Below are 21,259 nucleotides of genomic sequence, written 5' to 3' on the forward strand. Positions count from 1 at the left end.
TGTAAAATGTCCATAAACAAAAAGAAGAAAGCCAACAACAAAATTCACACACAATTTTACCAACTAGTAAAATGTTACAGGCTATAGCTTCCAGCTATTTGTAAGTTGATTGTTCAAATAATATGCCAGGATAAACTTCCTATGTACTTAAACATGGTTATTCAGGTATAGCATAGTTTATTTCACCATAATGTTTCATTTTTTATTAGTGTTATAATGAATGTCCATGTATGCAAATCTTAGTGTATATTGCTAAATAATTTCTTAAGATGAATTCCTTGAAGTTGGGAGTTTCTTGATCATGAGATATGCTAATAAAAAACATTTTTTAAAACACAACAGTAATTTATTTTTGTTACAAAATATTAAAATAAACAAAAATATATAATATTAAAATTACCCTCTCCACTCCAATCCCTAGAGGTAGCCACTGATAATGGTTTGGTGGGCATCTTTCCAATTTATTTATTCATCAATATGAGAACATTTACAAAATGGCCACAATATGGCATACACTGTGCTAGTCTCCAGGAATCCAGCACTGATCTAATTAGATGTAATGCATTCATGGAGTTTAAGATCTTAGGAAAATAGATGTAAAAATAATTGTACGAACATATATACAATTACAAATTGTTAGTAAGTGTACTGAATATGTAGTAAATGATTAGTTGAGAGCCTAATGGGACTACTTAATTTACGTTAGTGGGGAATGCTGTGAAAAGTTATCAGGAAGAGTTTCTCGGCAGAAGTAACATAAGTGAAAAACTGAAGAGTAAGGCAGTTTAGCCAAGTAACTGTGTGTGTGTGTGTGTGTGTGTGTGTGCGTGGATTGAGAAGGAAACAAGGAGTGCTACAAGTTTACAGAGTAAAATGTGAAAGTCCCTAAAAGTGGAATTATACTTGGTAAATAAAAGAAATCCAGTATGGCTGAAACAGAATAGGAGAGAGAGATTAGAGAGGTAGGCAAAACAGGTCTTGGAAAACACTGGAGACCATGGAGATGAGTTAGTAGCCCATTCTAAGAATAGTGGGGGCTTTTCCTCATTAATTATCTATGTCTAGTTTAAATGGTCCTATGTGTTTTGGGATGGGAACTATGGCTGCTAACCAAAAGATCGGCAGTTCAAATCTACCAGCTACTCCTTGGAAACCCTATGGGGTAGTTCTGCTCTCTTCTCCAGGGTCCCTATGAAGTGGAATTGACTGGATGGCAATGGGTTTGGGTTTTTTTTGTGTTTTTTATGCCAAATATGGTCTGTGGGTACTCAGCCCTATTCATACCCTTGCGCAGTAACACAGGGGCTGGATGTTTGAAAATCTTATTCCCTGGACTCTTTTCAGCTGGTTTTCAGGAGGTTATTTCCAATGGAAACTGCTGGCAGGAGATGAGAAGGCAGGAGGATGGGAGAAGTCGGTCTACTTCTGACTGTATCAGTAGTGACCACAGGGGTCTGCAGGCAATCAGTTTCTAGCAATGGCAGCAGGGCAGCTTCTGGGCAGCCACAACGGCAGCAGAGCCTCCACAGTTCCATGGCGAGCAGGGCCCTAGAGGTGTCCTAGTGTCTTGTTTACACTCTTTTCTTCCTTTTGCTCTTCCAGCTCTTCCAATACTTCTGTATGCAACCCACTGCATTACATCTCTCTCTGCTTGAAATATTTAGAGTGGTTTCCTTTCTAGACACTGACTTACTGAAACTTTGGTTCAGACAAATGCTTTGATTTCTTACTGATCATGGTTTTTTTTTTTTTTTCATGTACCCTAAAGAAAAGTTCAGATCCTGTCTTGAACCAATCTGCTTTAATTCTGGTTAATATTTAAAACGTTGACTATCATCAGTTCGGGTGGAGTCACCACTAGAAGTCATAATTGAAGTATTTTTCAAAAGTAATTCTTGCTTCAAGAATTTTCTCACAAAAGTATTTCTGTGATGATTGTAGGTCCTATGTTTTCTGGAACAGTTCTAATTTTATATGTTGTCATCATAATTACTCTTGTCTTCACCAAATTCTGTCCTGCCATGAAAATATTTCTCCCTACATAGTTGTTGGTTTTCTAATGATACATTTGGAGTAGCTATTTGCTGTTTTTGATGCTGTTTTAATTTGTTTCAACTTATTTGATAGGAGCCTCTCAATTTGGTTGTAAAGGAATTAGCCTTTCCTATTATCTCCTTGGAAACCCTGGTGGTGTAGTGGTTAAGAACTACAGCTGCTAATCAAAAGGTCGGCCGGCGTTTGAATCTGCCAGGCGCTCCTTGGAAACTCTATGGGGCAGTTCTACTCTGTCCTATAGGGTCGCTATGAGTCGGAATTGACTCGACGGCAACTGGTTTGGTTTTTGGTTTTTATCGCTCACCTTTTTTTTTTTTTTTTAGATGAGATAAGTTTAATAGTGCTCTTGATCAAAGCGCTTGATCTTTCATTAGCATGGTATGGACATGAGTTTTTAAGTAGAGCCAATTTAATGCACTTTTCCTAGAATTTTAATTTGAAGCAAGAATGACAAACAAAAAACCCCAAAAATGATTTTAGTTTATCTTTTTAAGAAAAAATACAAATTAAATATAAAACCCCACTAACCCACTGCCTTCGAGTCGTTTTAATTCTCCCTCTTGAAAACAAGAGGTCCTCCCTCTCCTGTCCTTTCAAAATTCACAGTAGGTAAGTTGTAACTATAAATTCTTTGTCCCTTTGAATAGTATGTAAATCAAGGATGTTTTCTCAAGTGGTGGAAGCCATCCTCTTTTGAAATGTAATCACCCAGGAAGATCACCCCTACCTCCCAAGTTTCCTGTAAGCAGTTTAGCATAACTTCAGGCATCTTAAAGATAATAAATAGAATACTAGCAGTATTATCTTAAAAACATGCAATGGGTTGTATCTACTTAGCTATATAAAACATAAGGTTTCTTTTGAGATCTCTTTAGTGGATTGCCTGTGATGTACCACATTTTGGTTTAATGCTTGTTCAATAATAAAATTTCTCTTTTATTTTTGTGGAGAGGTTTTCTGGGTTGGGAACAGATTTTGTTTTTAGTAACATTCCCCCAACAATTTGTCTTGATGATAACAGCTTAAAAGGCTGCCTATGGGCTCTTGCTTGTTTCCTACCCAGAATGGTCTTGGGTCATATCTTAGGCCAGGTTCCCAACTTTCCCATACCAATCCAGTAATTTACTTCTCTGCTTAAATTGAAATTAGATTCATTCAGTCTAAAAAACTATAACAGAGAGGGATTGTAGTTTTTTTTAATTAAAAAAAAAATTATTGTGGTAGCTATATATGTAATAAAATATTTGATATTTCAACAATCTTCACATGTACAGTTCAGTGATATTAATTATGTTTATCATGTTACACATCCATCAGCCTTATCCATTTTCAAATTATACCCTCACCCCTTAACAGAAGTTCAGTGACCCCCTAAGCATTGAGTCTTTTCTTTTTGTTAATACATGTTGCACCAAAGACAATCTCTTTTCTTTAGAAATGGTCATAGAGAATAAAAGAATAATTGAATATTAGCCAGGTCTTTTGGGGATGAGCTGGCTAGCACTCTGTACTCTCTCTGTGTGTTCCTGGACCCAGACTGTTTTTTTTTTTTTTTCCACTCTTCCCACTTTTTCCTACATTACTTCCATCAACAATTCCTTTAACATTGAGAGAAAGGTGTAAGTACACTTCTTAACGGCACTTGATTTCACATATTCTTTCTCTCATGATGAGTCTGCTAGCCATTTTAGAAATAGCTTAAATCATGCCATTTTAATAATTGAAAACCGTAAGTTTAGGGTAAATCTTTTTTCAGAAGGATAAGGTGAAAGCTCAAGCCAGCTGCTAGTAATTTGCAAACAAGACTAAGACGCTTATTAAGGAAGCATCTAGGGTCCTTCAAAAGCATTACTGTTCGTGGTTCTGACCTTTAAATAAGATGGATTAGAAAAAAGGAACAACCCTGGGGAGCAGTTCTTGATGCTCACCTTTCAGATTCTTCACACCCAAGACTCAGTTGTCTGCATGGCTCCCCCACACATTTGCACCTCCAACAGCCTTGCTGTCTGAGGGGGTGCATTTCCCTGACTTTGGAACTTTCCTTTCTGGCTTTTTTTTTTTTTAAGCTAAGTCTGAATCAGGAGGTGTGAGACTAGCAGCTAAGTGTGGGCCGGTCAAGGGCTCAGAGGCCAGTTCCCAACTAAGTGACCTTGAGCAAGTTTCTCAAAGTCGCTGAGCTTCAGTTTCTTCATCTGTGAAACAGGACTCACATTGCGTGCTTGCAAGCCTTTTGTGACTTTTAATTGAGGTAATGGGTATATAGACATTGCCAGCATGACACTGACATAACAGGAAGTTAAAAAAATAAAAACGAATTTTATTTACTCTGCACAGAAATCAGATTGGTAAAATGTCATTATTTCAAAATGAAATTGTGAATGTCTGCACTCTTTGAATGTGTATTTTCTTAGCTGTCCTTGAATTTTTTTGTGGACTCTTGACAATTATATTGGGTCTTTCATGGTTTCAAAGACCTGAGCTTTGTTTATTTTTTAAGCCAATATATTTGTTTAAGAAACATCTTTTAACATTTTGGCTAGAAAACTTGCATATCCACTTTTGTATAATCTAGAACAAGTTTTCTGATATATTCTAAAATATAAGGTAGTGTGTGTGTGTGTGTGTACATGGGCGTGTGTGTGTACATATATATTTAATATATGTGTAGTATATATTATATATACATGCATATATATTCTATTTTACTATTACCGTGAACATTATAAAATTCTTTGCATTTATAGAATTTTACCAAATGTTTCTAAAACCTGTTTTATTTTGATCTTGGCATTCACAGAGCTCCAATGCAATATAAGGAGGGGCAGGTCACAGATGAGACTTTGAGGGGTATGTGACTTGTCCAAGACCACAAAGCCAGTGAAGTAGTGGAGCCAGACTCAAACCCAGGCCTTTGATTTCCAAATTCAATGCTGTATCCACCATATCTCATTTCCTTCCCCCAGGGGCATGTGGTAGAGGACTGCTGGCAAAATGAACTGAACGGAGGAAAAAAAAAAAAAAAAAAAAACCCGGAAATGTAAGGTTTATAAGCCTTTTGAAATTTGGAGGGACTTTTTTTACGGGTTGGGTGGGATCAGCAAACAATGCAAATGTCATGTTCAAAGTCTAACAAGAATTCAGTAGCATTGAGAGTATACGAATTGCTTCAGAATTTTAGGTATATTCTTGAAAACAAAGCAAAATGCTTAACACCTTCCAAATTTCTTTTTCAAATGTGTTATTCTGATGTCCCATATACTAGATTCCTATTTTCAGTCTTTATACACCAGATTTATAGCTTAAGTCTATTTTCTGAATATTTCTTCCTATGTACACTTTCCATTAAAAAAAAATCAGTATACCCCATATTTTTAATTTCTGTAATGGCTACATTTAGAAACGATGTGAGGAAATTCTCTATGTATCTGGCATTAAGGCTAAAATGAATAAATAATCAAAGGAATTAATCTGAATCTGTTTCAATGTGTCATACTTATTTATTCGTCAGGCCTTTAAAACCTCTACAATCTGCCAAAATTGGAATAACCCCATTCTAAAGCAATTTGGCGATGTATTAAAGAAACAAAAAAATACATTCATAATTGCTTACCCTTCGGAGAGTTTATCATATGCACATATACTCCTCACATTTCAACCCTGCATGTACATATCTGAACACATAGAAACAGTTATATGCATGAAAATTATCATTGCTTATCCTTTGGATAAATAAAACACAACCTAAATGTTCAACAAAATTGAAGTGGTTGAGGAAATTATTGTAGATCAAACTTGATGCAATACTGGGCAATTGCCAAATGATTATTTTGAAACATTTGTAGCAATATGCGGTGATATTTTTGCCATGGAAACAGCAGTCAAGAAATCAAATGACATATGCATTGGGCAAATCTCCTGCAAAAAAGAACCTCTTTATAGTGCTAAAAAGCAAAGATGTCATTTTGATGACTAAGGTGCACCTGACACAAGCCATGTTATTTTCAATCATCTCATATGCATGCAAAATTTGGAAAATGAATAAGGAAGATCAAGAAGAACTGATGCATTTGATTTATGGTGTTGGTAGATAGTATTGAGTAAACCATGGGCTGCCAGAAGAACGAACAAATCTGTTTTGGAGGAAGTACAGCCAGTATGCTCTTCAGAAGCAAGAATGGTGAGACTTCATCTCAGGTGCTTTGGACATGTTATCAGGAGAAGGACATTATGCTTGGTAGTGGGTCAGTGAAAAAGAGGAAGACCCTCAATGAGATGGATTGACACACAGTGACTGCAAAACAATGGGCTCAAACATAACGATGGTGAGGATGGTGTGAGACTGGGAAGTGTTTCCCTCTGTTGTACATAGAGTCGCTATGAGTCGGAACTGACTTGAAGACACCTAACAACAGCATTTTTGATACAAATAAAGAAAATATGAAATCATATCTACACTGTTATAATTATGAAAAAAGAAATTTTTGTGCATGGACAAAAACTTAAAAGGGAAATGAAAAGATTAAAGGCTGCTTTTTTCTTTTTTTTTCTTGTGAATCGGTTAACAAATGGTCACTGTGTAATTATAACAAAAATTAGAAAGAACACTATTTGGCATACTCTATGTAAAATCCAGTAGAAATACTCTATGTTGGTATGATCTCACTTACATAAAATATCTAGAATAAGTAAATACATGGAGACCAAAGTTTATTAGTGGTTACCAGGGGTGAGAGGAAGGGAAACGAGGAGACCCTGAGCTTCTGTTAATGAGGAAGGAAAATTTGGGGAAAATGGATAGTGGTGATGGCTACACGTCATGGTGAAAGTGACTGTCACTGAACTAACACGTAAAAAATGTTGAAACAGCAAATGTTTTGATATATATATGTATATATTTACCAGAATAAAACATGCACACACAACTGTGCATTACTCTCTGTCCTAAGTGCAATGGGTGCTGCTGACTTGGAACGATGCCAGGACTGTACAGTGATGTACGTGAGCCCTGACTTTGCTCGCACATGGAGAAAAGTACAGAACAACAAACAGGAGATGGCCCAACTCCCTACTGGCCAAGAACTATCATGTATGTCATCTAAAAACAATACAAATATGCTCTACATTCCATGTATCTGTTAGGGCATCAAGGGCACAGCCATCATATCTTTAAATCACTGGATCCCAAAGGGAAACAAAAATTGCACGAGAAGGGAAAATACTACACAGTGGGAAAAGTAATCATTTTTGTAAGTCTTTATTTTTCAGTTGTTCCTCCCATAGTAATGCACTGAAAGGCATAACAGTTTATATTGTACAAAGCATTTGAAGAAAGTACCTCAATTTGCCGATTATTTCAAAATGAGATTACAAACAAAAAGAAAACAAATCTGGTTCCTCAATAAAGGGCAACATAACCGAACACAGTCTGTTATTTACTTTTCTCTTTTAACATAAGGTCTGGAACACTTCATCTTACAAATAGGATTAACATGAACATAACATCGCACAAGCTTGCAGACAACCAGCATAAAATATGGGGTACAGGTTTTAATCAGAAGAATCATGCTTTCATGAAGAAATTATAATCATTTATACAATTGAATCAATTTCAGTATTACAAAAACTAAGTTGCATCTATTCGTTATTTAGTTCATTAAGAAGGAAAACAAAACAACAAAAAGAAAAGGAATGCTAAGAAAAGCCAAACACGATTTGGCACTCCCATACACAGGTCAAGTCACCTTGGTCCTTGAATTCAGAAAGGGGTGTGCCTCAGACATCATAAAGTAGTGGCTGACCGGAACAGTGCTATTTTAATCAACAAACAATAGTTTGCCAACAAATAAATACATGATACACACAACACAAAAAATTAAACATTAAAAAACAGTGACATGATTGTCTAAAATTAAGATGTTATGACAAGGATTTGGCAAACCTTTTATTAGTGGTACAGTGGTACTGGTGATGAACAGGATACTTTATTGACTTAACCTCTTTGAGCACTGAACATCCATAGTTTACAATATACACATACCCTTTTCCCCTATTTTTCAACAATGTACTTAAGAAGGCAAAGGTTAAGGGGAAACAAGAACTCCCTGTTATCAGCTTCTAGAATAACTGAGTGTGCATTTCATCCAACTACTTCCATCTTCAAAGGGTTAAATTATTTGAAACTTAAAAAAAAATAATAATAAAATCTGTAATTAAAAGCAACTGTTCCCAATCATGTGTCAGGTGACCTTCTACAAAATAGGATTCAGTTTCTACGGAGCGCTCGTCCATATCAATGCCGACACCTCAGCCGCCCCTCTCTCCCACCCACACCCTCCGGCAGGGCGAACCGGAAGATGTCTTCCACCCAGCAAGTTTTTCATTTTCATTGAATCATTTTAAGTCGCATTGATCCTCCAGAAGTCAGCAGCTGCCTTTGCTGTGCAAAACAAAATATCGAGAATAAATAGTCTTTTTTCTTTTCTTTTTTAATTATTCAGTTTAAGGTCACCAGACTTTAAACAAGTGACCCTTCAGGTTTATAAGGCATTCTGCTCAGCAGTCTTTTAAATAGTCCTATGTGAATGAGCCATGCTACTGTTGGACTTGGTCCCACTCTGGTCAACCTTGGTAATGTCATACATGGCTTATGGACTGGATGGCACTGGATTCTGCTGCAGCCCTTGCCATACTGTGCCACACATTGGAAGAACTGTGGGATGCAGAATGGAGGGACTCCTTGTCGGACAACGACAACATCATAGCATATGCCTGAGGTAAAAAGGAGAGACTTGGTAAATGACATTTGAAGAACATCACTTTTAATTCAAAGAATATTACTGGTGAATGTTAAAAAGGAAAGGGACCCTAAGTAGAAGCATCCATCACGGGTGTGTTTGGAAAAATGTGGGGCATATATGTTTTCATTGTTGTTATAATGACATGGGACTACTGTTGGCCTCTAGTGGGCCCACAAAAGTGATGTTGTGTTATACAAAACAAAAATATGTTCCACTTTCCACTCAAAATGTCAGTAGTGTCTCCATTGAGAAATATGAGTCATCCCCCTGCTCAACCATGTATACAGACATCTGTCTACTTCACAGGTTCAATACATCAAAAATAGCATTGTGTGCTTACAGCTGAAACTGCACATATGAACAACACATAGATCTGCCTTGAAAGCACTGTGCCCTGGTAGAGTAAACAGTCTGACTCCTGCATGTTATAGTTGAGAGCACCGATGGTGAAATGACTTGCCCAAAGTCACTCAACTAGATAGCAGGAGAGACGGAAATAAAACGTATTTCTGCCAATTTTTAATCTGGTGTCCTTCCTCTAATTTCCCTCTAAGCTTGAAATATTTGATGCTGAAACCCAAAGACCTTAAAAGTTAAAAAGAATAAAGTCAGTTCTACCAAAATAATAAAACAAAACACAAGAGCCAACAATGTTCTAACCAACTTGTGCTCCAGTATCTGCTGATCAGAAGGTGTTCAGAGGTGTTCTGGGAGGCCATGCTCTTTCTTCCCTATTATCACGTCAAATTCTAAATAACTGTTCAGAGAATCCTCTGATTACTGCCAAGTAAAATATTCAAAGGAAATGTTTGGTCTTGACTTGGGAGTGAACGTTTCACTGTTGATTTGCCATTGTTGGTCTCATCCATTGCTAAACTTGCTTGTCAAATGCTGAAGTGGAATCATTAAAGTCCTGCCAAAGACATTCCACTGTCTGTAAACAAAGACAAAATGCCTCTGTTGTTAGGCAGAATTTCATCTCTGGGAGTCAGGCTGAGACATGTGGCCAGTCTGTGGTTTCTTCTGCAATCATGGCATTCAGTTAGAAAATCTGCCCTTCCTTACAGACTGATTTTGATTTGCAGGGTCATTGCTCTAAATGTACACATTTGACTTTTATGTAGTCGATTTGCCTTCTGGAACTCTACAAAGCCTCAGCATCCACTTAACGAATATTTCTTGAGCATCTACTCTATGACAGGCACCATGCAAGGTACCAGGGAGTCTAGGATCAATAATATGCAGTCCTTGCCCTTGTAGAACGTAGAGCATGGGCTAAGCGAGCAATGAACTTGAACTATTTATTCTAATGATGACTCACTTTTAGGGCTCAGGATAAAGAATATTCTTAAATAGTCTTAACAAAACCCATTCCGATGTTTGGAAAGACAAAACGGAGTACACGGAAAATTCCGGAGATCTGAGTTTTAATCCTGGTCTCTACCCTGACTCTAATAAGCTGTGTGACCCCGGGCAAGTTGCTCAACCACTTAAGCTTCACTTTCCTTGTATGGAATGGAGACAATACAGTGAAACCTATGAAAGCCAAACTCAACAGGACTGTCTTGTTTTTCAGGTCTCCTAAGTTTTCCGCCTTCGACAGTGTATAATCTCACCACTTTTCTATCACTCTCTATTAGTGGAACGTATTTGAGTTTTCCTTCTCTCACAGGTTTCTGCCTTACGTGGGTTCAGGCTTTCCCAGGTTTCACCGTAATAGCACACTCGCCTCTAAAGGTTGTGGAGGAATCACGGTCACTACTTACATAAAGAGCTTAGCTCAGTGTGCCTGACATATATATTACCAATTATCATGAAATTAATTTTTGTAGGATGGGGTTTGTTGGAGAAGTTCCTATACAGAATGCTGCCATATTAATTACTGTATTGGTCAGCTATTTTGCAATCCATCAATATAAAAATCACGAACTCTGTAAAGATGTAAGTGTTTTGAGAAAAGCATCTGAACCTGTTTAGATTCTAGAAAGTTACAAAGGCAGAACAGCAGTCTTTTGGTAATCAAAGGAAATGAACACTTCCATGTACAGGGATTAGTGTTCAGCACGTAACTGGCACTCAATAACCACTGAATGAATGAATGAATGAATGAACGGAGACTATCATGAAATAATGCCTATTTACAAAAGTACCTGACCATTTTCAAACTGATATATATGACCTGATCAAGTACCAAGAAAAATAGGAGCTAGGATTGCCAAATGCTGCTACTGAAATATATCATATCCATCATCTCCAGAGTCTCAGGCCCTTTTTGCTTTCTAACATTCTGACAATTTCTGCAGTTTTAGGGTATTATCTCTTGCAATAGAATGTATTTTAGGTGAACAATTAAAAGAAATAAAAACCTGAAGCCTTCTGTATCTCTGATCACTAACTAGAAAGGAAAAATGGGAAATCAAGGGTTTAAAAAAAAGATACTAGCCATCTCTTATAAATGTCTCTAAGTGAAAATGAGGTATCTAATCTAGATAGTTTACTTTTAATGTTAAAAACTAAAAAATTCATTTTTATCCCCATTAAATCATTGAGCAGGAAGGGATCTTACATATATTCTCCACCTATCCCAGCTTACAGTGAGGAAATGGTACCCATAGTCATTAAGTGACATTCAAGTTCACAGAGCTAGGCCATTTTAGAGTTGAGCCTGGCTGCTTTTAATTCAATTCAGAAAGGACATTTATTTTCCCTATTCTCATTCATGGCATCTTAAGACTTTTGACTGGCTTTTAAAAACTGGTATTATCCCATTGGCATGATGTTTTCCCTACCTTAATTGAGATATTGCTACATTTGTTATTAAGACCAGCCAAAAACATCTCAGCCCAACAGGAAACAGTTTCCTAATGTAAAAGCCAATAGGATCATGTTGTTTGAAATGTCAGGCCACCTCTAAAATGGAACAATGGATCAATTACACCAAAGTGACCAATAAATATGGTAATACAGGTAGTCCAACTTCAGGAGGTATTCAAGTTACGATGAACAGCACTTCCAACTGTTTTTGTTTTGTTTTTACATCTTATTGTTAGTAATATGTACTACATACAATGCTGCAGCACGTACTTTGCTGATTATCATTCTTTGATGTTCACAAATCAGATTTATAGAGAGAAAATGATAATAAAAGGCAATAATAATGAAAACTAAAAAAAAAAAAAAAAGAGGTATTCGACTTACGTCAGAACTGACTTACGAGAGTCGTCGGAATGGAACCCCGTTGGGGACTACCTGTAATAGGAAGTTGCTTTTTTTAATTGACCTGAATGAACAATCTGGTGAGTGTGGATGTCAAATAGAAAGCACTGACTTCCTTTATTGTGTGATAAAAGAACTGAGGATCTCTGAATTGATATTTATGGACTCATAACTGGATTTATTTTTAGTTACCAGAATGCTGTAAAGCCCAATCAATTTGGGTACCATTCATTCAGTCATTCATTTAATTGAAATTTGACAGTTTTTTTTTTTTTTTTCCCCTGATCTGCCACTAAATTGCTACAGACTTTTGGCAACTGATTTAATTTCTGGGCTTCAGTTTTCTCTCTTACTCATAAATTCTATAATTAGATGACTTGTTAATTAATTATATATAAAAATTTACTAGACATGGTAAGGGGGAAAAAAAAGTAGAGGGCAGAATTTGTTCTCCAAAATCCTAAATTATAATTACATTGACAAAAATTAGAGACACAATGCAATTAGAAATTAATTCTGAAATAACATATAAACAGATACAAGTTTAGAGTTACAGACTCTCTACACAGAAGTAAGGGGATTGCCAAGGAAAGGAATAATTATTGTAGGATAGTATGTCACAAAAGTTTCCATGCCAAATGCAGCCATATTAATTGCTATATTGATTAACTATTTTGGATTCAATCATACATAGAATATAGATATGAATGTTTTGGTTAAAGCATCTGACTCTGTCCAGATTCTAGAACACTGCAAAGATAGAATAGCTACCTTTTGTTAATAAAGGGAAATAAATGTTTTCATGCACAAACAACATTACCATGGTGCTACACTGCAGGAAAATATGTACCTGTGATTTGGACTTCCTGTGTAACGGCTGTTTAAGTTCCTCTGGCACATGGGACGTACTAAAAGAAGACAGCTCAGCTTCAGTATATTGATTATCTTCCATTTTCCTCATTTTGAGGCTATCTGTGAAATGCCTTATATGATCTAGAGCAGAAAGTCCAGTTTTATATTCTTCCTCTTTATATCTAAAATGAACCAATGGGAAAGCACACAGATATTTTCTTTTCAAGTTTGTTATCCAATCAAATCACTTTTCATTTCAATCTATACAGCTGTCGAAACTTTATTTTGTATTTGCAGTGTAAAGCAGCATGCATCGATTATTGCCTCTGTTAAAATGTAAATATCTTAAAAAACATGCTTCTTTAAGATTTTTAGTAACTATTTTTTTTTTTTATAGTGACGGGTATATTTGAGATAAAGAGTTAAAGTCAATGACATACTAAGTCAGCAGTGCAGTGGGGCAGAATTCACACATTTATAATTTCTGTTTAAAATAAAGCCAATTAAAATAATATTTTTTCAGCACTTAACTATCAATGTGAAAATACAATATTCCCATCAATTTAACTATTTGGTTAATTTTTGCTATTCAAAAATCTATCATCTGTATAGATACCATATGTATCAAATGAAGTAAAACTTCTTAACTCTCAATAATATTTTACTGATGAAGATAATCACAACAGATTATCAAATAAATTAGGCAATTTCCAAATCTCTATTTTGGGGGAGGTTTGAAGCACTTGGCTGCTAACAGAAAAGTTTGTCGCTTAGCACCTACCAGCTGCTTGGTGGGAGAAAGACGCGAGAAAGATGCGGCAGTCAACTTCCATAAAGATCACAGCCTTGGAAAGCCCATGGGGCAGTTCTACTCTGTCCTACGAGTCTCTGTGAGTTGGAATGGACTCAACGGCAATGGGTTTGGTTTTTCTGATTTATAGGTAGGGTGTAGGGTGACCCCGAATTTGTCAACAGTCTTAGCTGTGACATCAAAAGCACAAGCAACAAAAGAAAAAATAGATAAATTGGGCTTCATCAAAATAAAAAACTTCATGCATTAAAGGACATTGTCAAGAAAGTGAAAAGACAACCTACAGAATGGGAGAAAATATTTGCAAAGTATATATCTGATAAGAATTTAGTATCCAAAATTCGCATAGATAGTGTCTAAAAAAAATGATCTTGTATTTCTGTAATTTTCGTGTATCCTCAGTCAAGTTAATTAGGTTCACAAATACTGATGCATTCATATGTTTGTGGGTTGTGTGGAATGTCACTCTATTTTTATCTACTTAAAACTAGTGCACTGATTATGGCTTGTAACTTCAAAATTAATTTCATGATTAGTCAAATGGATTACTCAGAAATTGCTTATCACCTGAAATACTGCTTTAGTGGAAAGGCAGAGCAGGCGAAATCACAAGACAATGTGGTTTTATTATGGCTTACTCACTCAAATCACACAGGCACTTACCTCACCGGGGAGGTCTTGCAACTCATCTCCAGGGCGCTGGTTTCCTCATAGTCATCCTCAGGGTTTCCTTCATGTAAATTGCTTGTCAGTGGTTCCTTTCCTGTTTTTCCAGTAATATCATTGTCTTCATCCTCCTCATCTAACAACACCTCATCTTCCACCTCTTCATCATCCAATAAATCTGAGTTTTGACTGGTCACCAAGGCCTTTTCATCCTTAAAATGACTGCCATTCATCCTTCCAAAAGCATCAAAGGAAAAAGGTCCCATTATTGGTCTAGTTTTTAAACCAATTAGCTTTATTATCATGCCTTCCTAACAACCATTTAGAATTTCAGCAATTACGTGGTAAATTTTTAGTGTTTAGGCTTGACGGCAACCATGGGAAAATAATGTAATTTCATAAACGAGAAAATGAAGGAAAAAGTAATTGGATGATTATTCAGATTATAAATGGAGCCCTTGGCAAAACTGGAAAAACAATCTCAGTCTCCTATTGCTTATCAGGCCTTCGCCTGATAAATGATATTGCTAAATATAATGTAAAACGCACATAAAGGTTTTCTCTACATTATGCACCTAATTACCATATAAAAACTCACCATTTAAAATAAGAGATTTCTGCAAGACTCGTTTTCCTGAGCAACACTGACAAGAGCTGAAACACACAGCCTAAAGAGAAATTGTTACGGTAGGTGCCAAGGACTGGCCCAGTATTTGATATTTCTAGCTGACACTGTGGTATATTCCACCTTAGGCACTCTACCCAAACTTGGAAGTGATTGAGAGCTCACTTATTTGTATTATTTTCAAGTTATCCTTGTTAATCTGAATGTGAAAAAGGTCCTTGTTTCCCAGGAGAACACCACGGTGGGAATAGATCTAGAAATTTAGTTGTACAAATATCTTTTGAAGCTTAGCAAGCATGTCTAATACAATGATTTAAAAGAAGAATGTTATATTTTAAAGTCATTTGTAATATTTTAGTTCGTGGTTCCAAGAACTGGAATATGTGATTCGAAAGTTGAATTATAAAAAAAGGTTTTATTACATAGGCGTCCCATTCTAACAATTTGAGAGCATTTATGAAACTAGGATAAACTTTTCAAATCCTAAAATAAGCATGCAAATATGTATAAATTGAATTTCAGTTTCATTGTAGGATTTAAAAGTTGGATTTAAGTTACAAAATAATTATAACTATTTTAAAGATATATGACCAAGGACGTTAAGGCACTTGCCCAAGCTCTGATGGCTTGCTAGTGACAGAATATCACAGACATTCAGGTATCCTGATTCTAGGTCCATTAATAATCTCCCCATTTTGCCTTGTTCCTTTACCCATTTACTAATTCAGAAAACTCTCTGAGATTGTTAATTGTTATAGCCATGCATGATTTTCACATTTAATGTAACCATTTTTGAGACCATGGAAGACTGGATATCAGCAAGGCACCCACATCACGTTCCCACATTAAAAAAAAATGAGTATAATTTAATATTTAGATTTCCCAGAGTAAAAAATAAATAAATGGAACAATCTTAGAAGTGACAGAGGCACATAGTAAAAATCCATTTGACCAGAAAAAGTCGTTATCATTGCTAAGCTTTTTATACAACCAATCTCTTAACCTCCTTTATCGAAGAACGATGAAAACATGTTTTGCACAGACATAAATTATTAGTTCCAGATACACTGCCAACTCGCTAGCTTGAATGGATCGAAATTGTTATTTAAGAAAAAAAAAAAAAAATGAAAGAAAAAGAGAAACAAGAGTGCATGGATGAAACCCAAAAGTAACAAAAGCCAACATGATTAAGAAAACATATTTGTTAATTATGCTTTCAAATGCGGCAATTATTGAGGGATAAAATATCCATCAAAAGTAGCCTGATAGGAGTCGAGGGGAAAAAGTTAGATGACTCATCCTTCTTACTTCTGTGCTGTTTAGACATGTTGAAGCCAGATGTTGCAGTTACATGGTCACCCAAATATCCAAGGAAGGGCTAGAAAATCTGAATAGGCATCTCAGAACCTACATCGTGTTTTATGTTCAATATTTTTTGTATCATGTAAGTGTCATTACCAAAACATAAAATTGTAAGCATCTTTGTCACATGTTCTTACTACTTTGTACTTCTTCTCCCCCCTCTCTCTCACGCACACAAACATACACAGCACACATTCACACATACAACAAGACAAGGAAAAGAAAATATATACCCAAAAGTACTAAAGTATAGCTCTTATCAGACTTCATACATGCTGGAAAGGGCTATGTAATACCAGATCTTTCTCTTTTTTTCCTTAGATACACCCTTACACAGGTTAAAAAGCAGAGGCAGTCATCTGTTTGTATGTTATCTTGGGAAATAATGTTTATTTGAAGTTTGCCTTAATAGGAAAGCTACTTAAAATAATTGACTTTCGATACCATCTAAACCAGAGGACACTAACCCAATACTTGTGACTCGTGTAATGAAAAGTAATGGAACTTTATTAACCCCATGCTATATTGAAATTTACAATGCAGCATCGTAATTTAATGGCAAAGTCTAGTCCTCAATTATGGGTATTTAATTGTAACTTACTGATAAGAAAAATCCAAGAGTTTTGGTGAAATAACATTACATAAAATGTAAAGTGCTAGATAAGTGTTTGTTATTATTATCAGCAACATTAAAAGCTTTTTTTTTTTTTTTTAAATGAATTAAGCCATGTATGTTTGATGTTGATGAGGACAAGAGGGAGCCAGCCCAACAGGTTACTAAAAACAAGGATGAGCACATCCGTTAAAACAAACATGCCAGAATTAAATGAGTGTGTACTTGAAAGCACATAAAGTGGCGACAGAATCTAATTAAGAAACTTATAATTTTTGTCTAAAAGATATCTGGGTGACACTCAAGGCCTTCAAACAGGTATTTCATATATATACACATAACGTCATTTTTTATCTAGAATATAGATAATCTATTTTTATGATATATAGTAGTAAATGCTACTGACCAGTGATTCACAGTGATTTAACTGAATCACTGTGGTGCCTTCCCCTTCTACTTGTCAAGTTTTGATAAAACGTTCTACTTAGCAATCAAGAGAGGTAAAATAGCGTAGCAAAAGTATAGGCTCTGGAGCCACAGTCCAGCTTAAAAACTCATTTATTACCCATGTGATCTTTGGCGAGGTATTTAACCTTCAACATCTCCATTCCTTCACTGATAACATTAGATAACAGTCTCCATCTCATACGGTTATTAGGAGAATTAAATTAATTAACATATACAAAGTACTTAGAAAAGCATATGGTATTTAATATGCATTAAATAAATATTGGTCATTGATAGTGGCAGTAATACATTACAAAAGCGATTACACTAAATGCACTTGAAAATGCTCATTTCAGAAGAGACAGAGAGCCAAAAGAAAAAAAAAAAGCCTTACCTCTCTTCTGCATTCCTGGGTGACTGGCTGCTGTGGTTGCTATTTCCAATGAAATTCCGAATTTCTGTAAAGTAAGCATCTTCTTTGTCATCGAGAATCGCACCGGTACTTTCCAGTTCAGAATGAGGCGATGATGTTGCAGTACCTGTGGGGAGCAGAAAGTCTACTTATTATTTGTAGAAGCCCTGGTGGCACCATGGTTAAGAGCTTGGCTGCTAACCAAAAGGTCGGCATTTCAAATCCACCAGTCACTCCTTGGAAACCCTATGGGGCAGTTCTACTCTGTTCTATAGGTTTGCTATGCTTCAGAATTGATTTGACGGCAATGGGTTTCATTTGGATTATTTGTACAGCACCATATTTTGAACCTCATTCCTTCTGCATTTGATCAAAATAGGCCATTTTGAATACTAATAATAGTAGAGGTATAGTCTCCCACTGCCATTTCTACCACTAGCTCCCCCACCCTGGCCTTGGCGTGGCAAGATGAAGATAGAATGAGCAAATTACTATAGGTCTTAGACTCGGCCATAGAAAACTACACACTGGTTGTAGTCAATACATATTTATTGCTCCTATACTAAAGGATGTTACAAAATGAAGATTGAAGAGATGCTGAAAATTCTGCACCCTGGCTTGGTGGGCTAAGCAGCAGGTGGGTTTCGAACACATCAGTCCACAGGTATAGTATTAAGAGGAAAATATTGGATCTGCTCATCACAGGATAATCTTCCGCTTCCTCATCTATAAAACTGAAATCATAACATGGAATCATAATATCTGCCTCAAAGGACTGCTATAAGGCTTACATAAGATTACACATGTGTAAGCACTTTATATGGGGACACTGGTGGCTCAGAGGTAGAATTCTCGCCTTCCAAGAGATAGACCCAGGTTCAATTCCTGACCTGTGCAGCTCAGCCAACACCTATCTGTCAGTGGAAGCTTCTGTGTCACTATGATGTTCAGCAGGTTTCAGCAGAGCTTCCAGACTAAAGCAAACTAGGAAGAAAAGCCTGGCGATCAGCTTCTGAAAATCAGCCAATGAAAGCCCTATGGATCATAATGGTCCTACCTAAAATCAATAATAGGGATGATACAGGACCAGGCATTGTTTTGTTCTGCTGTGCATGGGGTCACCATGAGTTGGGGGTTGACTTGACGGCAGCTGACAACAACAAGTACTTCATATGTGGTCACGTGGTTAAACTTTACACCATTAGCTTCATGTTGTTTCTCTCTGCCCCAAAATGTCTGCAATTTAATACTTCTTCACAATAGTCAGAAACCTGGTGATGTGGTGGTTTAGTGCTACGGCTGCTAACCAAAACATCAGGGGCTCGAATCCACCAGGGGCTCCTTGGAAACTCTATGGGGCAGCTCTACTCTGTCCTATAGGGTTGCTATGAGTCGGAATCAACTTGACAGCAATGGGTTTGGTTTTTTTGGGTTTCACAATAGTCTATATATCAACAATAGGTTAGAACATACTCTCTGCTTAATGGAGCTCTAATCTGGGTTGACAAGTAAATACTCAACTTTGACACGTTACATTTTTAACTTACTCAATTTTTCCCAAAAAAACTTTGACTAGAAAATTATAGCAATATGCTGTAAAGGTAGGTACAGTTAGAATGTGTGGCCAGTTCTATATATTGGATGAGACTTCTGCTTCTAAAATCTGGTATTTTTAAACCAGGAGAATTTTGGCTTTGGGTGAAATGAACAGTATATAGTTCTAAGTAGTAACCATTCAAGATCATAAGCAGTATGTCTGTACTATGGAGGAAAGAATAATAATAAAATAATTTCCTTAAGAAAAGGTTACTCGTTTGGATAAATCCAACTTTTTTCTGCTCTTAAAACTTCTTTTCCTGAACTCCATGCCCCCCTCCACTCCACACAATTCATTTCCTTGATTCCCTAGAAACAAATTGTGGCTACACAGGTTGGCAGCACACACATATTCCAGCTGACAAATGTTAATGGCTCATTATCTAACTCTCAGAAGCCAAAGGTAAGAAAACCTATCATCCCTTCCACAAACCATGTGCTGCCAGGTACAAGCTAAGAAAAAGTGAGTCTTTTGCCAGTGACAAAGACAAAGGCTCTAATTATTAACAAAATTTCTACATCAGAATTTGTGACCAAAACCACACGCCACTATTGCTTGCCATGGGTTGTTCTAATCATATCAACAGTCTTCTGTCCCTTGCTCATCTTAAAAAAAAATTCCAGGAGAGGTTCTTTGAACTGTGGGCCTTCTAGGAAACCAGTCGAGGTTTCTAGGTTAATATGCAGAGAATGGTATTCTGGGGCTGCCACTCTGGAAATTCCGCCACGCCTAGGAGCCACAGTCTGAGTCAATAGGTGGAAAGACTGTTCCCTGGCAATTTAGGAAATCTTGATTCATAATAAGTCTCCTCTGAGTCTGCATCATGGCTCTCTTTGCTTGAGATTGCCCAAATGATATAAACTCAGGAGAATAAGAATAATTTTTTAAAAAATCCAAATAAGGTCAGTGAGTTGTGCATTTCTATTAACCAGTGGTGATCACATCATTCTCAATCACAGAAACTTGGTGCAAATTTTCACAGTAGGCTCTGATTCTGATACCAAAATAAAATGAGAGAAGAATGAATACAATTACCTTTTAAGATACAAAAAATAAGCCATGTTTTCATAACATAACTGTTACCTACCAGACATGTTCCCATTCTCGTGTTTCTTTAGGTGTCTGTCTAGGTTGGTTTGTTGCCCAAAACACCTATCACATAAGTGACACTTAAATGGCTTCTCCTTATTGTGGATGTTCCGAACATGCCGCTGCAAGTTAGAAGATATGCTAAAGGACCTGTCACAGTATTTGCATCTGAAAAATAAACATAGAGAATATATTATCAAGCAAATTGAAAGGTATTTCACAAGACTCATAGGCCAGGTATCAAAAGGTATTATCCACACAAAGACAATCTAGAGAAGCGGCACAGGCAAAAATTCTAGCCACACAGTTGAGATTTCAATTTCAATAGACTTTGCTTCAAAATATTTTCATGATTTTCTTAAAAACATAAAAAATTGATGATTTGCTCGCTCCCTAATTTACTAAAATAATCCTGCAGTTTTAAATAAACCTCATAAAATTAAGGGCACTAAGAAAAAGTAGCATGGTTGTATCTTTTGCTGAGAACAATACAATTAAACGCTTTGTAAACGAACATGAAACAAATTTACGTATCCCTCAAATAGAGTAAAAAGAACGTTTTTGCATTCAAAAGTATAGAGTGTGGTTCAATCATTTCATAGTAAATTTGCTTTCTAGATTGGTAATCTAGATTGGAAACTCTGTTATCTGCTCCAAAATAGCAATAAATGGTTCAAACCCTTACAACTTTTAAAACTGAGGCAATGTGAATAGTTT

The 21,259-nt window shown here is 36.3% G+C and overlaps 1 protein-coding gene across 9 annotated transcripts in view; it reads right to left on the bottom strand.

Moving 5' to 3' along the window:
• Window positions 1-7,207: 7,207 nt before the first annotated feature.
• The window catches only part of MECOM (MDS1 and EVI1 complex locus), a 632,521-nt gene continuing 618,469 nt past the window's right edge, over window positions 7,208-21,259 (bottom strand). For 3 of the 9 annotated variants that reach the window (XM_023555527.2, XM_023555524.2, XM_023555526.2), the window contains 5 exons: window positions 20,541-20,710; window positions 17,839-17,983; window positions 14,395-14,631; window positions 12,919-13,102; window positions 7,209-8,823 (listed from right to left, as the gene is read on the bottom strand). In XM_023555527.2, coding sequence (XP_023411295.2) covers window positions 8,689-8,823; window positions 12,919-13,102; window positions 14,395-14,631; window positions 17,839-17,983; window positions 20,541-20,710 — 871 coding nt within the window. In that variant the 3' untranslated portion in view covers window positions 7,209-8,688. Of the gene's footprint in view, window positions 8,824-12,049; window positions 12,102-12,918; window positions 13,103-14,394; window positions 14,632-17,838; window positions 17,984-20,540; window positions 20,711-21,259 lie in introns of those variants that run through there. The other 6 variants (XM_023555523.2, XM_003416250.4, XM_023555531.2 and 3 more) reach the window with 4 other exon arrangements.

The sequence above is a fragment of the Loxodonta africana genome, chromosome 23, assembly GCF_030014295.1.
Source record: "Loxodonta africana isolate mLoxAfr1 chromosome 23, mLoxAfr1.hap2, whole genome shotgun sequence".
Classification (NCBI taxonomy): Eukaryota; Metazoa; Chordata; class Mammalia; order Proboscidea; family Elephantidae; genus Loxodonta; species Loxodonta africana.